General features: G+C 48.0%; 1 protein-coding gene across 46 annotated transcripts in view; it reads left to right on the top strand.

Moving 5' to 3' along the window:
• The window catches only part of LOC144799531 (uncharacterized), a 5,513,712-nt gene that overhangs the window by 2,320,800 nt on the left and 3,178,285 nt on the right, over nt 1-14,627 (top strand). For all 46 annotated transcript variants that reach the window (XR_013603860.1, XR_013603862.1, XR_013603865.1 and 43 more), the window contains one exon: nt 9,211-9,267. Coding sequence is in view for 43 of the 46 variants with exons in the window: in XM_078671256.1 (XP_078527382.1) it covers nt 9,211-9,267 (57 nt within the window). In the remaining 3 variants the exon portion in view is untranslated. The remainder of the gene's footprint in view (nt 1-9,210; nt 9,268-14,627) is intronic.

Below are 14,627 nucleotides of genomic sequence, written 5' to 3'. Positions count from 1 at the left end.
AGCTATCCTTTTTGCTGTGTTAATAATGAGAATAAGTAAGTCCCTGGTGCATTTCCACGCTACCAGGGACCACTCCTTCTTTAAAACAGGGTCGTCAAGGAACGGTCTAGGGACATTTTTTCCTATCAGGCCATAAGGTGCAATGTTAGCTCTCAAGTACTCCATCATCATTGCACCATGGAGAGTAATTCTGAGCCATTCCCTCTTCATATTGGTTAGGGTTGTCCAGTCCTCAAAAGATGTTTCTGAGGTGGAGGGACCTTATCCCCCTAAAATGGAGGGAGTATTTCTGAGAATTTCTGCGGCTATCTCATCGCCGAAACTAAGACCAAAGTTATCGCTCATAGTGACTAGTATCACGGGGGATGATGTACAGCTTAAAAAACAGAAGGACTTTAACCTGAGTCACAAGAGTTGTGCCAGCAAGAGTAATTAACTCTCTGGTACCCTGAGAAGTCCCACGGGGGAGCCCGTGCAAAGTTATCTCAACAAAAGAAAGGACAGAAAGGTCTTGATATTGGTCCAATGTACATGGCCAAATTGTGCCAGAAGAAAGAAAGGTACGAAGTTCCTTGTTCATGGTATATTAAGGCCACTAAATGTGTACTCTAGGTGGAGGGAAGGAGGGGAATTCCTCATTTCGGAAGTAGGACCCTCACACACCCAGCAAGCTAGGTGTCATGCTTCATCATATGGGTCAGCTCCTCGTCGCGCCGGCGCTGCTATGCTTGACGGGCACTCATAAAGGGCTCTTTATCGGAGATCTTTTGTTCCTCACCGTATTGGTGCAGTGGGTGTGAGGGGCCAAGCATGGTGTAGATGTAGGAAGTGAAGGTAAAACAGGTCAGGGAACCCTTAGTGATAACTTTATTCTGTTGGGAACCCACCCTGATTAAAAGGATAAGAGGGGGGCAACTGTTTTGTTCATAAAGTGACAAAACTTTCGCTCAACCCCCAGAAGGTCAACATGTTTCTTGCCTCAATAAGTCACCGAAGTGATCAGGTGGCGATTCCTCAGGACCATGTGTATAATACAAACTATCTACAGTGAAAGGTATGTGCAATTCTACCTACCAATTGTTCTACCAGAGAAAGGTTACCCTGGAGAATGGCAGTAAACCTAGAGTAAAAGGAAGAAGTATAGAAACAAAATCATAGTTAGGACAGAAAGCGATATCCCCTATCTTCCTTTTAGGCTGGACTGCCTACTACCTGTCGTCCAGTCCCTTTACCACAACGATGCCCATTGGACTCTCTTGTCGATAGGCATCGTAATTAGGGCCCAAGTTTAGGACTTTGAAAATGCCAGAATGGAGGACTACCAGCATCACACTCAGAACTTAAGAAACCTTCACAAATACTTATAGTCAAATGGCACATGCTTGATCATAATAGTAACTAAAAACTATCAAGCCTGGGGGGCGTGGCTAGCGGCTGAGCAGGATGGCTGCTGCCTGAGGGAGCTCCGGGGAGGACGCGACCTTCAATGAAAATCCGACCACTTATCCTGTAAATTCAAGCACCTTGGGGGCATACGCTGAGGCCGGGGACCGAGCGGCGGCTGCGGACGAAACTCCGGTGGTAATCCGACGCCGGGTTCTGCACTTGCTAACGTCAAGCAGTAGCGGCCTATTTCAAATATGAAGGCCGGGGACTAAATTTTAGAGATTACCCAGCGCAGAGAGAGGAGGCGGCGGAACGGCCTGAACGGAGGCGGAGGCACCGGAAACACTATCAGGCACAGCGGAGGGGTACGTGGCCCAACGCGACAGCTGAGGAGGAGGCGTTGACTACAACACGCTGTGGTGGCCTATTTCCCAGGTAACGGCCGGGGTTTGGCGACAGCTCCCAGCATAGAGAGAGGCGGCGGCGGAACGGCCTGAGCGACGGCGGAGGCGGCAGGAATACTTTAGAGCATAGCGGAGGGGTGAGCGAAACAGCACGACATCTGGGGCAGAGGCGCTGATCGCAACAGAGTGGTCTGAGACTTAGGGGGCACGTCGACACGGTGAGGCCTGGTCGCAGGGAGAGAGCCGGGGCCTGGATTACCGGAGGGCACTGGAGCACATCGAACAACATCAAGGAGAGGGTTCCAGCAGATGGCAGTGAAGTGCTAGGCGGGGAGTGCACACACCACAGGTATTTAAAGACACTGAGGTCACACTTCACTACTGAAAACACCGGAGAACCTGACTGAATACAGGCACTTACCCCACTCGGGCAGCACTTATCCGGGGTGCATAGAGATCAACCAGGGCCCCCAATCCCCCTCCTGGCATTCACACTACAGACTCTAAGGGAAGCGCGTCATATTAAATAAGGGGCTCTTAGTGATCTACGGGCCACGCAATCGGACAAGCCCAGGGCGGACGGCGGCAACCAACAGCCGCATACTCTGACAACCCCGAACATTGCCATGACAGGCAGGGGCCCACGGTCGCAGACCACGCAAGCCAAACTTGACAAATATGCATACAGGAAGGATTTTCCGCCGCTTACAGAAGGAAAAGACTCCTCAGGAAAGGCCGGGGGGGACAGTGGTTCCAAAAAAGTGACTCTAGAAGATATAATGGCTGCCCTTACCAGCGTTCAGGTCACGGTAGGCTCAATTTCCACAGATGTGTCCCTATTGAGGGCAGACTTTCAGAAAATCACGTCTAGGGTCACAGAGGTTGAACAGGTCACAAAAACCCTAGTAACGGACACAGCTGCACTGCAGAAAACTGTATCACGGCTTGCCACTGAGAATAAATTATTGGTGGAGAAGCTGGATGATCAAGAAGGGCGCTCGCGCAGAAATAACGTGTGAATTCTTGGACTTCCGGAAAACGAAGGTGCACCTGCGATGGATTTATATGTGGAAGACCTCATAAAAAACAAGCTGCAACCGAAGGGACTTTCAACCTTTTTTTCCGTCGAACGGGCCCACAGAGTTCCGGGTTGAAGACCTAAACCGGAAAGCCCCTCCCAGACCAGTGCTCGCAAGGTTATTCAATTTCCGTGATAGGGACGCAATACTACAAACTGCAAGAGTATCCCCGCCGATTCGTTTACAAAACTCAACGATTTCCTTCTTCCCGGACTATACTGCGGCGGTTTCACGGCGCCGTCAACGTTTTTTAGAGGTTAAGAAAGCTTTGAGAGCTAAAGAAATGCCTTACTCAATGTTATTTCCACCAAAACTCAGGGTTGTGGCGGATGGAAAAACATGGTTTTTTGATACACCAGAGGAGGCCCATGATTGGCTGGAAGGATGGCGGCGAGTGGAGGGGCAGCGTCGCGAGAATAGGAGACAACGCCATCGGAATGACGACGAGAACTCGAGCAGCCAGGACCACCGCCAGTCAGATGAGGAAAATTCGCAGAGGGAGGAAGCAGAAGACCTCGGCCATGGATGAAACTAAAATGCAGGAAAAGGGCCACATAGACAGGACCGCAGCTGAACTGACTCTGGACACCGGGCTGAAGCGGGCCCCGGAGGGTAGGGGAGGTCGCGGCCTCCTTGAACTTCTCACCCCCTTCAAGCAAGTACACTGTTGTGGGATGGGATGAAGCACTTCGCTAAGTTGGGGTGGCGGGCAGTTCAAAGCCCGTCGGGCAGGGAGGCAGGGAGGGAGGGTGGGACGCAGGGTAGGGAATAAGAGTTCTGAGTTTAGTTGTTGTAGTTCTCACAGGCACTGTCAAGATAACACAATGTATAGAGGCTGGCAGGTTTCCGTAAGGTACAATGGGGTTGCAGCTCACATTCATTTTCTACCACGTCAATGGCACAGTACACCCTGAGGGCTAACATACAGGATACGGCCCCCGAAGTTCAGGTGACCCCACTCACACTACTCACGTGGAACGTACATGGGCTAGGAGACAAAATTAAGAGAGGGCTGGTATTACGGGCCTTGAAGCGTCAGGCTCCCACATTGGCACTCCTGCAAGAAACGCACCTGGTGGGACCGGCATGTAAGGCGTTAGATAGATGGGGGTATAAAATGGTGGTACACTCCGAATTCTCATCAGGGTCCAGAGGAACGGGTTTCGTAGTGAGGAAAAACTCTTCATTCACAATACATCGAACCAGAAAAGATGATATGGGGAGGTTTGCAGCGATACAGGGTCAATGGGGAGGTAGGCCCTTTAGTGTGATATCAGTATACATCCCCCCGGCGCTCCATGCAGTGGCACTCCCAGCCCTCAGTGATTTTTTGCTGTCTCTGCCGGAAGGGGACTTAAATATTGGGGGGGATTTTAATGCCACAATGGACGCCAGCATAGACAGGCATCCTGTAAGGACACTGACGCCGGGCGTTTCTCGCCTACAGAGCTTCACGGAAGCAATGGGACTGGTTGACGTGTGAAGGTATGCCCATCACGCAGAGCGACAATTCACATTTCACTCCACTGCGCACAACAGTCTGTCGAGAATAGACTAATTCATGACCTCGGAGACATTGCGATCAAACATAGAGGTATATCGGACCATTCACCTGTAGTGTTGACCTATTCATATCATCATAAATCCCGTAAGAGGCTCTACCCAATTTGTCCAGGTTACTTACAAGTCCCAAAAATACGAAACGAACTCCATAAAGCCACCAAATATTTCTTTGCAGAGAACACAGCATCTGTTGACTTCCCATCAGTATTATGGGAGGCCTACAAGACGGTTATTAGAGGACAAGCGATAGTTTCCATCACAGGACACAAACGGGAGAAACAGAAAGATTTAGCAGAGCTGGAGCTAGAAGTGCATGCAGCTGAAACTGACCACACGACAGACCCTACACCTGCATCAACACACGCACTACACCTTAAACAACAACAGTACAGGGAGTATCTGCGACAGGAGACGGTGTCTGCCCTTACAGCAACAAGGCATACAATATATGATGTTGGGGACAAAGCAGGGAAGCTCCCGGCTTGGCTGGATAGGCGAGAGCGAGGTGCCAGGGGTATAGCGCAACTGCGGACCGCAGAAGGCCAACTCACATCAGACCCGCAATCCATAGTAAACATATTGGCAGAATACTTCCTAGAGGTATATACATCGACATCGAGCATGTCGGAAGCTGTGACCGCGGCCGCTATAAAAGACATAGCAAAGCCAAGACTCACGCAGGAGGCAACCCTGGAGCTATATGCGGATCTCACGGAGGACGAGTTGCAAGCAGCAATCCGATCGCTGCAACCGGGCAAAGCATTGGGACCGAACGGAATCCCGGTAGAATTGTACAAGCAGATGACGGGTACCATCAGTCCGCACTTGCTTAAAATGTACATCGATAGCTTAGACAGAGGCGAACTGCCGCCAGACCAGAGAATGGCCACAATAGTGGCTATCCCAAAACCCGGTAAGCCACCGTCCGAGTGTACCTCATATCGCCTGATATCGCTACTAAATGCAGAGGCGAAAATACTTGCTAAAGTGCTGGCAAGTAGATTGATGATGTATCTCCCACAACTGATTCACCCAGATCAATCAGGCTTTATGCCAAATAGAAACACGGCGCTTATCCTCAGGCGACTATATGGAGCGTTGGCTAAGACACACAACCTGTCTGAACCGACGGCAGTCATGTCCTTAGATGCGAGGATGACTTTCGACATGGTGGAATGGAGCTACTTATTCGCAGCCCTTCCGCACCGGGGATTTGGCCCCAAGTTGTGCGCATGGATCCGTCTCCTGTACACCGGCCCTCAGGCGTGTGTGGCAGTCAATGGGCACATGTCAGATGCGGTGCCGCTGGCGAGGGGGACACGTAAGGGATGTCCCCTGTCACCGCTCCTTTTCGCTTTAGTGTTAGAACCCCTCGGGCCTGGATTAGAGAAACCCCACTGTTGAGAGGAGTGCTATGGTCCAAGGGGTGGGAAGTCAGAATTTCCCTCTATGCTGACGACATTTAAGTGTACCTCACGGACCCTGAAAACTCCATACCAGTGCTTCTCGAGATGTGCGATAACTTTGAGAAAATCTCGGGGCATACTATCAATTGGTCTAAATCGGTTCTATATATTCTAAAGGGGGCCGCGCCACGACTCCCCTTGGATTGCCAATTGGTAGTCTCCCAGGACCCCTATAAATACCTGGGTATTTATATCACGGAGGACTCGGCGGAGTTCTTTTCCAAAAACCTGGCGCCCCCTCTGGAACGCCTGAGGAGAGATGTGAAACATTGGTAATCACTCCCTCTGACGCTGTTGGGTAAGGCGGCGTTATTCAAAATGATGGCCTTGCCCAGGTTCTTATACGCCCTGGAAAACACGCCGTTCCCGGTGCCACTAAAGTACTTCAAACAAATAGCAGCGCTAGATTCCACACTGTTATGGGGCAACAGACCAGCGCCTATAGCACGGGCGAAATTGCACCGAGGATGGTATGACGGAGGCATTGCGCTCCCCAACATCCAATTGTACTACTGGGCTGCACACATCAAGATAGTCAATCAATGGATACACGTCCCGTAGGCTGATCCAGCATATATGGCGGACAGGGCGCACTTGGGCACGGGAAACATGCTTGCGGTCTTATATAATAAAGGGCAAGCCAGGAGACTGGTGGGACCGACAAAACACACAGCCATGCTATGGCATGCAGCCCAGACGCGGTTAGGATGGAGGGGGATCATTACCAAACTAACCCCACTCTGAGACACTAAGAAGTTGGGGTCGTTAAGGAATAGCAAGGGATTTGGCCAATGGGACAACATAGGCATTTCCGACTTGTGGGACAACGAGACAGTAATCCCATTTGACCAGCTCAGACAACAGTATGATCTGGCTCCCACCGAGGCTTTCCGTTACACACAAATACGACACGCACTTTTAGCAGTACTGCCGCAAGACACTGAGGTCCCTGAAGCTTCCCCACTGGAAGATAGATTAACTACAGACCACATCTCAAAACGCGCCACATCCTTCACCTATCGCAAACTGCTTAATAACCTGCCAAACCCCACAAAATCACTGGGAGAAAAATGGGCGGTAGATGTTGGAGATATGGACGAAACAGAATGGCAGGAAGCCCTGGCTTCACCCAAGGAGGTGGGTATATCTGCACGGCTCAGGCTTGTACAACTTAAGATATTGCATCGCACATACCACACCAGAAGTAAACTGCACAAGATGGGCAGGGCACAACATCCATACTGCCTCAGGGGGTGTGGGGACGAAGGGTCCTTCTTCCACACGATATGGGATTGCCCCTCAGTAGCCGACTACTGGCGGAAGGTACTGAGATCAATATCACAAACAATGGACTTGTCACTAGTACCAGAACCACGTAAATGCCTACTGAACCTGTGGGAACCCAACGATCTAACGCAACATGGACAGACGTGGGTAACGTTGGGCGTAATGGTAGCGAAGCAAAATATAGCGCAAAAAGGGGGGGCTGTAGAGTTGCCATCGCTGGCGGTCTGGTGTCGAGATATGGACCTCATTATGGGCCCTGAGAGAACTGTGTACACAAATCGGAAATGCCCTAAGAAATGGAACAAAATATGGATGGCGTGGAATAAATATAGGGGAGATATTTACGAGCCACTACCAAATTCTGATGGGGATAGTTCAGATGATGACTTTAGAGACGGGTAGGGCAATGGGGTTAGAAAGGACACTTATGGTACAAAGTGCGATCAGCTGGGAGAAGGATGTAATCGATGAAAACTTATGTCACGAGCCCTGTAAGCCTGTTGTAGTATATGAATGTATGCACTGTGATTTTATTGCCAATGTTATGAATGAAAATAATAAAAACAGTTAAAAAAAAAAAACTATCAAGCCTGATGTTAATTTAACTATGCAAACACAAGGAGATGATTGATGGAGGGCTGAAACTTTTCAAACACTCACCCCCAGTGACAGATCTGGGTTGAATCCTTCATCGTTTTTTAGCTCAATTCGCCACCACAGGTCAGAACAACTATGTGCAAATCAGTCTTGACCCTGTGCCTCATGGAAACAGTCCAGCCTGAACTGCCAAGCTATATCTTCCCTGGACCGGAAACAAGCATCCTGGGACTGGTTTCGGGATTACAGCACTCATCAGCCAGGCTAGCTTGAATCCAGTGGCAAACTGGAATGACATGGTGAGCAAAACAACTATGGATTTAGGCCCAGATCGCTGTACTGCGGAGAATGTATGACATTGTTCTATGTTCTGTCCATCAATTGCTCTTTTTGCATTTGTCACCCCGAGTGGGACGGGTATGCCCAGATGTGGGTCCCGTGCTCTCCATGCCACTGGAGTCAAGCTATCCTGGCTAATGAGTGGTGAAACCCCGTAACCGGTCCTATGATGCTTGTTTCCAGTTCAGGGAGGACCTGGCCTGGCAGTTCGGCTGGATTGTTTCCATGAGGCACAGGGTCAAGACTGATTTGCATATGGCTGAGTTCAAACTGGAATGGCATGGTGAGCAAAATTATGGATTTAGGCCCAGATCTCTATACTGGGGTGAATGTATGACATTGTTCTGCATTCTGTCCATCAATTGTACTGTTTGCATTTGTCACCCCAAGTGGGCCGAAAATGCCCAGACGTTGGTCCGGTGCTCTCCATGCCACTGGAGTCAAGTTATCCTGGCGGCTGAGGGATGAAACCCCGAAACCGGTCCCAGAATGCTTGATTCCAGTCCAGGGAGGACCTGGCCTGGCAGTTCGGGCCGGACGGTTCCCATGAGGCACAGAGTCAAGACTGATTTGCATATGGCTGGGTTCAAACTGCAATGATATGGTGAGCAAAAAAAAGATGGCTTTAGGCACAGATCTCTATACTGGGGTGAATGTATGACATTGTTCTGCATTCTGTCCATCCATTGTTCTTTTTGCATTAATTTAACTAAGGGCATAACACTTATTACAGCTGTAGTGTATACACTAACCTTTCTATTCATTCTCTGCAATTTTTTATAGATAGTGGTGAAGTTTTGAGAAAGTACAACTTTTTACCACACGTCTGTGGGCCCTAATTTTATTTTCATTCAGGTTGCTATCTCATTTCTTTTCTGGTCAGTTACATTACAGGCTGGTTAAATCCTATATTCACTTGTAGACAAAGTCCTTTGGATCTGGAATATACAACGGTTTATCCTATGGTTGTGTACTTTACCTGAAAAAAGACACTGCACAAACATCGGCTGTTAATGGCAAATGCATCTACCTTTAGTATCATCTTGCTTGCCCAGGCCACTAAATTTTAATTTGTTTTTTTTCAAACAGAATGAGCGCACTCAAGAAGATCGTCGTAGTGAACCATCAGATTGGAGCCAACGGCAGGTAGTTTTTCCAGAATTCTTTCAATTCTCTAAAGATAGGGGAACATTCAGGAGATCTACCTTATGAGAATCGGTAAAACGAGTGGGTGTGGTTTACATACCTGTTAATCAAAATCCCCCATGTGATCTTTTTTGAACTCCTGCAAGACTTAAAAAAATGTGTGAGATATCTCAGAGCACTCTGCAGAAACTTCCAGGAAGAAAATGAGGACGCTTTGCTGTCAATGACACCCAATCTCCAGGTGAGCATTACATTGTACCAGATTCCCTGATGAGTTCTTCATGTGGCTGCAATGATTTTTTTTATTGAACAGAGAAAGTCACAGTAAATAAAGCTCTGCATTATGATCAGAACCAACTTGATGTTATACATTAAAGTGAAGACTGGCAACTAATCATACATAGCGAAGAGGATAGACAAGAGGGAGAGAGAATCCAATTAATACAGTTTTCTAGGACTTCACATCTGACACTGCATTGTGAATTAAAATGTACACTATAAAATAGATTCCGTATAATAAGGTGCAGGTGTGCTAAGGTGCTGTTGAAAGAAGGGGAGAGAATAAATACATTAATAAGTCAATACATTATTTTTCCTTGTTGGATTGAGTTTCAAAGATTGTGGGCCAGATGTAGGTAAATCCTTTTTATTTTTTTTCACATTACTTTATTCGACAATTAAGTCATAAAAGCATCATAACACATAGAATTATCACAATATAAAATCCTTTAAAAATACATTTACATAAACATTTAAAATATTAAGAAAAGATTGAACTCCACAAGACTAATGTTGAATATTCCTTAAAATAGGGCATGTAAAAAAAGAATAATTAACATTAAGTATATACATCGAGTTAATACTTCCAGCTCAATTGTTCATAACAGTGGCTTCGCCCTCATTAAATGTTTTACATCTATCATTACTACTGTCAGTTCATTTTTGATCGAATGACCCACGCCCATTTCAGAAACTTTGCCATTGCTATGGCGATTGGGAGGCTGGGACCAGTAGATAATATTCTTATCACCTCATCATGTTTTCGGGAACCAATTAACCGACATATTGGTTTTATCCATTTATCCCGCGGAGCTGTATATAAGGGACAAAAAAACAGAAAGTGACTGATGAATTCATTTTTGTCCCTACACTTAGGGCATTTATCATCATTTATCCCAGGCCACCTTGCGGTAAACGACCTTATTGGGAGGGAACCTGCCATAAATTGAAAATAGAGCTTGCGATCTAGGGGTTTCTCGATAGCGTCCCAATATGGTTCCAACGCTGGGTACGCCTTGAACTCAAGAAATCGCTCTGTGAGATGGGATGAGATCCCCTTAGCACATTTCTCTGTGATAACCATCTCCCAGTATATCCTCTTCATGTCTCTTTTAGATGGGAATATTGCATTTACTGGGTCATCCCACAATTTGTTAAAGCCTATTCTAACTAGCAGAGATCTAATTGATTTCAGCCAGCTAATTTTGTGAAATCGATCCATCTCAATAATTTCCTTAAGTCCCCGAGCATAATGGTATAATTCCTCTGTTGTCCATATTCTGCACCAATATAATACTGGTCGCAGTGTGGTAAATAAATAAATAATACCTCTCTTTTTGAATGCATAAATGAATAACAGATAGCTCAATAAATAAGAGTCAAGATTCGAGGTAGTAGGAGTTTTGCAGGTTTAATACAGCATAAGGACAGGAACAGGACAACCTGCACGGGAACAGGATGGCAAGCGCTGCCGGGGGCAGAATCTGGACAAGAAAAGCTAACTTTTAATAACAGTACATGAGCATATATACATAACGCAAACACATAGCATTACATTGCAATAGGCGTAGCAGTGGGTGGAGCAAAGGGTGTGACGCGTAGCAGTCGCGAAAGATAAGGGTGAAAAGAGGTGTAACAGGGCATATACATGGACATGTTATGCAAACGTAACAGAATATGTCATAAATGGGGCGGAAACCATGGAGGGGGCTACCTAAGGAGCCGGGACCTCTAACCTGATGGTGCGCGCAAACTGGCAATGACGTGTTACTAGGAGAAGCTGGGGGCTATGAACTCTGTGCTAGGAGCAGAGACTGAAGTCTGGAGAGTCAGGGCGACATGTACCTAAACCCTATCTAGTATCTGATGTTTAGGGAACATGTTGATATAAACTAAGGATCAGGAGGGGAAAGGCTAACAGACTCTAAGACTGGAGCATGCATTATTCTACATGTAGTGCGTGATGAAGAATATTAGATGACCATTAAATGCAGTATTTCTCTTACATGGAGACGTAAAGGCTAGACAATGACGGATACTATTGATGCGATTCAGTAGCTTTAGGAATGCAGAGAAGGAGGACTGAACTGATAACTGGAATCATAACATACTCTTGGCAGACTCAGAGGCAGAGCCAGGCTGAACCGGGCACTGTGAGGCAGGAAGTAAGTGAAGGGTCGAGGATACAGGTGGGGGCTGTGTCGCTCCTTAGCGAGAGCTCAGGAGACAGGAGCTGAATCTGGTGTCCGGGCCCTTTTGAGGCCTGGAAACGGGGACTTTATAATGAAATAACGTGCACACTGAGAAACGTGGCAACGTAGCTTTACATAGGCCTGATATTCGTAGTATTCACGAGGACTGGAAACTGGCATACTAGAGGTGGACACAACTATAATTGCGTCTTTAATCAAACATGGGGAATACATATGCATATTAATCATGCACACATAACATATGATGGAGGACGCGTAGGGACACAGAACATGGCAAAATTTACTTTTCCACATTCCCTCCTTGTCACTACGTTTCCATCAGGAAACATCAATATTCATGATACCATCTATTATTTCATACAGTATCATTTGCTCGTCTCGAATTCTTTTTGAACGGGATTTAGAACGGGACCTAGGACTAGGAATACAAGATGTAGCACAAATGCCGCAAATCGCAGGGCCACATTGTATACAAAGGCAGCAGCTGAATATGATCACTACTGCAATACCTAGAAAGGACAATACTTTCCATCCCCAGGCGGAAATTATATTCCAGAACCAACCGGACCATGTCCAGGTGCCTGGATTTTGGTGTAACAGATGGGCAATTTTATGAAGTCTGGTTATAGCTGAATAAACAGACGGCGCGTTATTTGGAATGAAAATACAGCAACTAGATCCGATGACTCTACAAGCCCCGCCCCTATCGGCCAGTATGACGTCAAGGACGAGACGATTCTGTAAAACGACAAATCTCATAGCAGATTGCTCTTCGGTTAAGTTACCTAGAGCAGAGGCAGTCTCATTCACTACAGCTTCGAGGGTTCTGGTTAACCTGCGGATTAGCTTACTATTCTGGATAGGTCCTATCAAGAAGAAGAAACCTCTATTGAAATCTGTATACTGTTCTAGAGCAGTTTCAGTATAATCGACAATTGGGGACTCGATCTCCCTTCTATGTCTAATGTGTACTAGATGTGTGTTTCTATGGTAATCAGATGGGGCTAGGAAAACGGGTGGCAGTAGGAAGGCAATGTAACAGGTTCCCTCCCAATCGAGGGGCAGACGGACATATGCAGTTTGACCACAAATAAAATATGAATGACGTGAAGCTTTAAAAATAGATTTCCCACTGTCACTATAACTGACAATAGTAGTACAATCACTGTGTCCTACATGTGCAGAACCATTATTTCGGACACATAATTCGCCTTTGACTGGTAGTACTGAAATTGCAGGTAAGTCTGGAGTAGTATCAGACTGAACATTCAGGACCATGAAATTCGAAGAGTAATTACCTAAATTGTAAACTTCATTCTCTAGATCTAACCCGGTTCTGTGGGGAAGACCTTGCTTGTCTGAAAAACATGTACTGTTAAGAAAAGACATATCTGTTGAGGATGACGTTAACGTGGACCATGCTCCACACGAACCATTATGTGAAAAAGGATAAGGAAAGAGTGGCAGAACTCCCTTCGGTGTCTGGAAAGGGGGGAGTCGACCACACACCCAACAATTAGTGGCATTGCTGGTCTGGTGTGAATAATGTAACATGCGGATAAAAGAATTATTTCGCATAGCGAGGCGGTAAGAGAGTTCATGAGGAGGCAGATCACTAAACGTGTGCTCTCAATCAATCAATCAATCAGGTCATTTGTATAGCGCACTACTCACCCGTAGGGTCTCAAGGCGCTGGGAGGGGGGGGGTGCCGCTACTGCTCGAACAGCCAGGTCTTGAGCTTCTTCCTGAAGGAGAGGTGGTCTTGGGTCAGGCGCAGATTGGTCGGCAGTGAGTTCCAGGTCTTGGCGGCCAGGTGGGAGAAGGATCTTCCTCCTGTTGTCGCTCTTCGGATGCGGGGGACGGTGGCGAGGGCGTGGTTGGTTGATCTGAGGAGGCGCTTGGGAGTGTAGAAGTTGATCCGGTTGTTGAGGTAGCTCGGGCCTTGGTCGTGTAGGGCTTTGTGCGCGTGGGTGAGGAGCCGGAAGGTGATTCTCTTGTTGACCGGGAGCCAGTGCAGATCTCTCAGGTGTCCGGAGATGTGGCTGCGTCGGGGGATGTCGAGGATGAGTCTCGCCGAGGCGTTCTGGATCCGCTGGAGTCTCTTCTGGAGTTTGGCAGTGGTTCCGGCGTAGAGGGCGTTGCCGTAGTCCAGTCGGCTGGTGACGAGGGCTTGGGTGACCGTCTTCCTCGTCTCGGTGGGGATCCACCGGAAGATCTTACGTAGCATGCGCAGGATGTTGAAGCATGACGAGGAGACGGCGTTGACTTGTCTGGTCATGGAGAGGGAGGAGTCCAGGATGAAGCCCAGGTTGCGTGCGTGGTCCGTCGGTTTGGGTGCGGTGCCCAGGGCGGGGGGCCACCAGGAGTCGTCCCAGGCGGAGGGCGTGGAGCCCAGGATGAGGACCTCCGTCTTGTCTGAGTTCAGTTTCAGGCGGCTGGTCGTCATCCATTCGGCTACGTCTCTCATCCCTTCGTGCAGGTTGGCTCTGGCGGTGGCGGGGTCGTTGGTCAGGGAGAGGATCAGCTGGGTGTCGTCGGCGTAGGAGATGATGTTCAGGTTGTGTTGGCGTGCGATGGCCGCGAGGGGGCTCATGTATACGTTGAAGAGGGTTGGGCTCAGCGAGGATCCTTGGGGTACGCCGCAGATGACTTTGGTGGCCTCTGACTTGTACGGTGGTAGGCGGACTCTTTGTGTTCTTCCGTCGAGGAAGGAGGTGATCCATTCCAGCGCCTTCTCCTGGATTCCGATGTTGCTGAGGCGCTGTACTAGGGTGCGGTGGCAGACAGTGTCGAAAGCCGCGGAGAGGTCCAGGAGGATGAGGGCCGCTGTTTCTCCGTTGTCCATCAGAGTTCGAAGGTCGTCGGTG

This window comes from Lissotriton helveticus, chromosome 1_2 (genome assembly GCF_964261635.1).
Source record: "Lissotriton helveticus chromosome 1_2, aLisHel1.1, whole genome shotgun sequence".
Lineage (NCBI taxonomy): Eukaryota > Metazoa > Chordata > Amphibia > Caudata > Salamandridae > Lissotriton > Lissotriton helveticus.
Note: the sequence above shows the minus strand (reverse complement) of the source record. Positions and strands in the feature narration are given on the sequence as shown.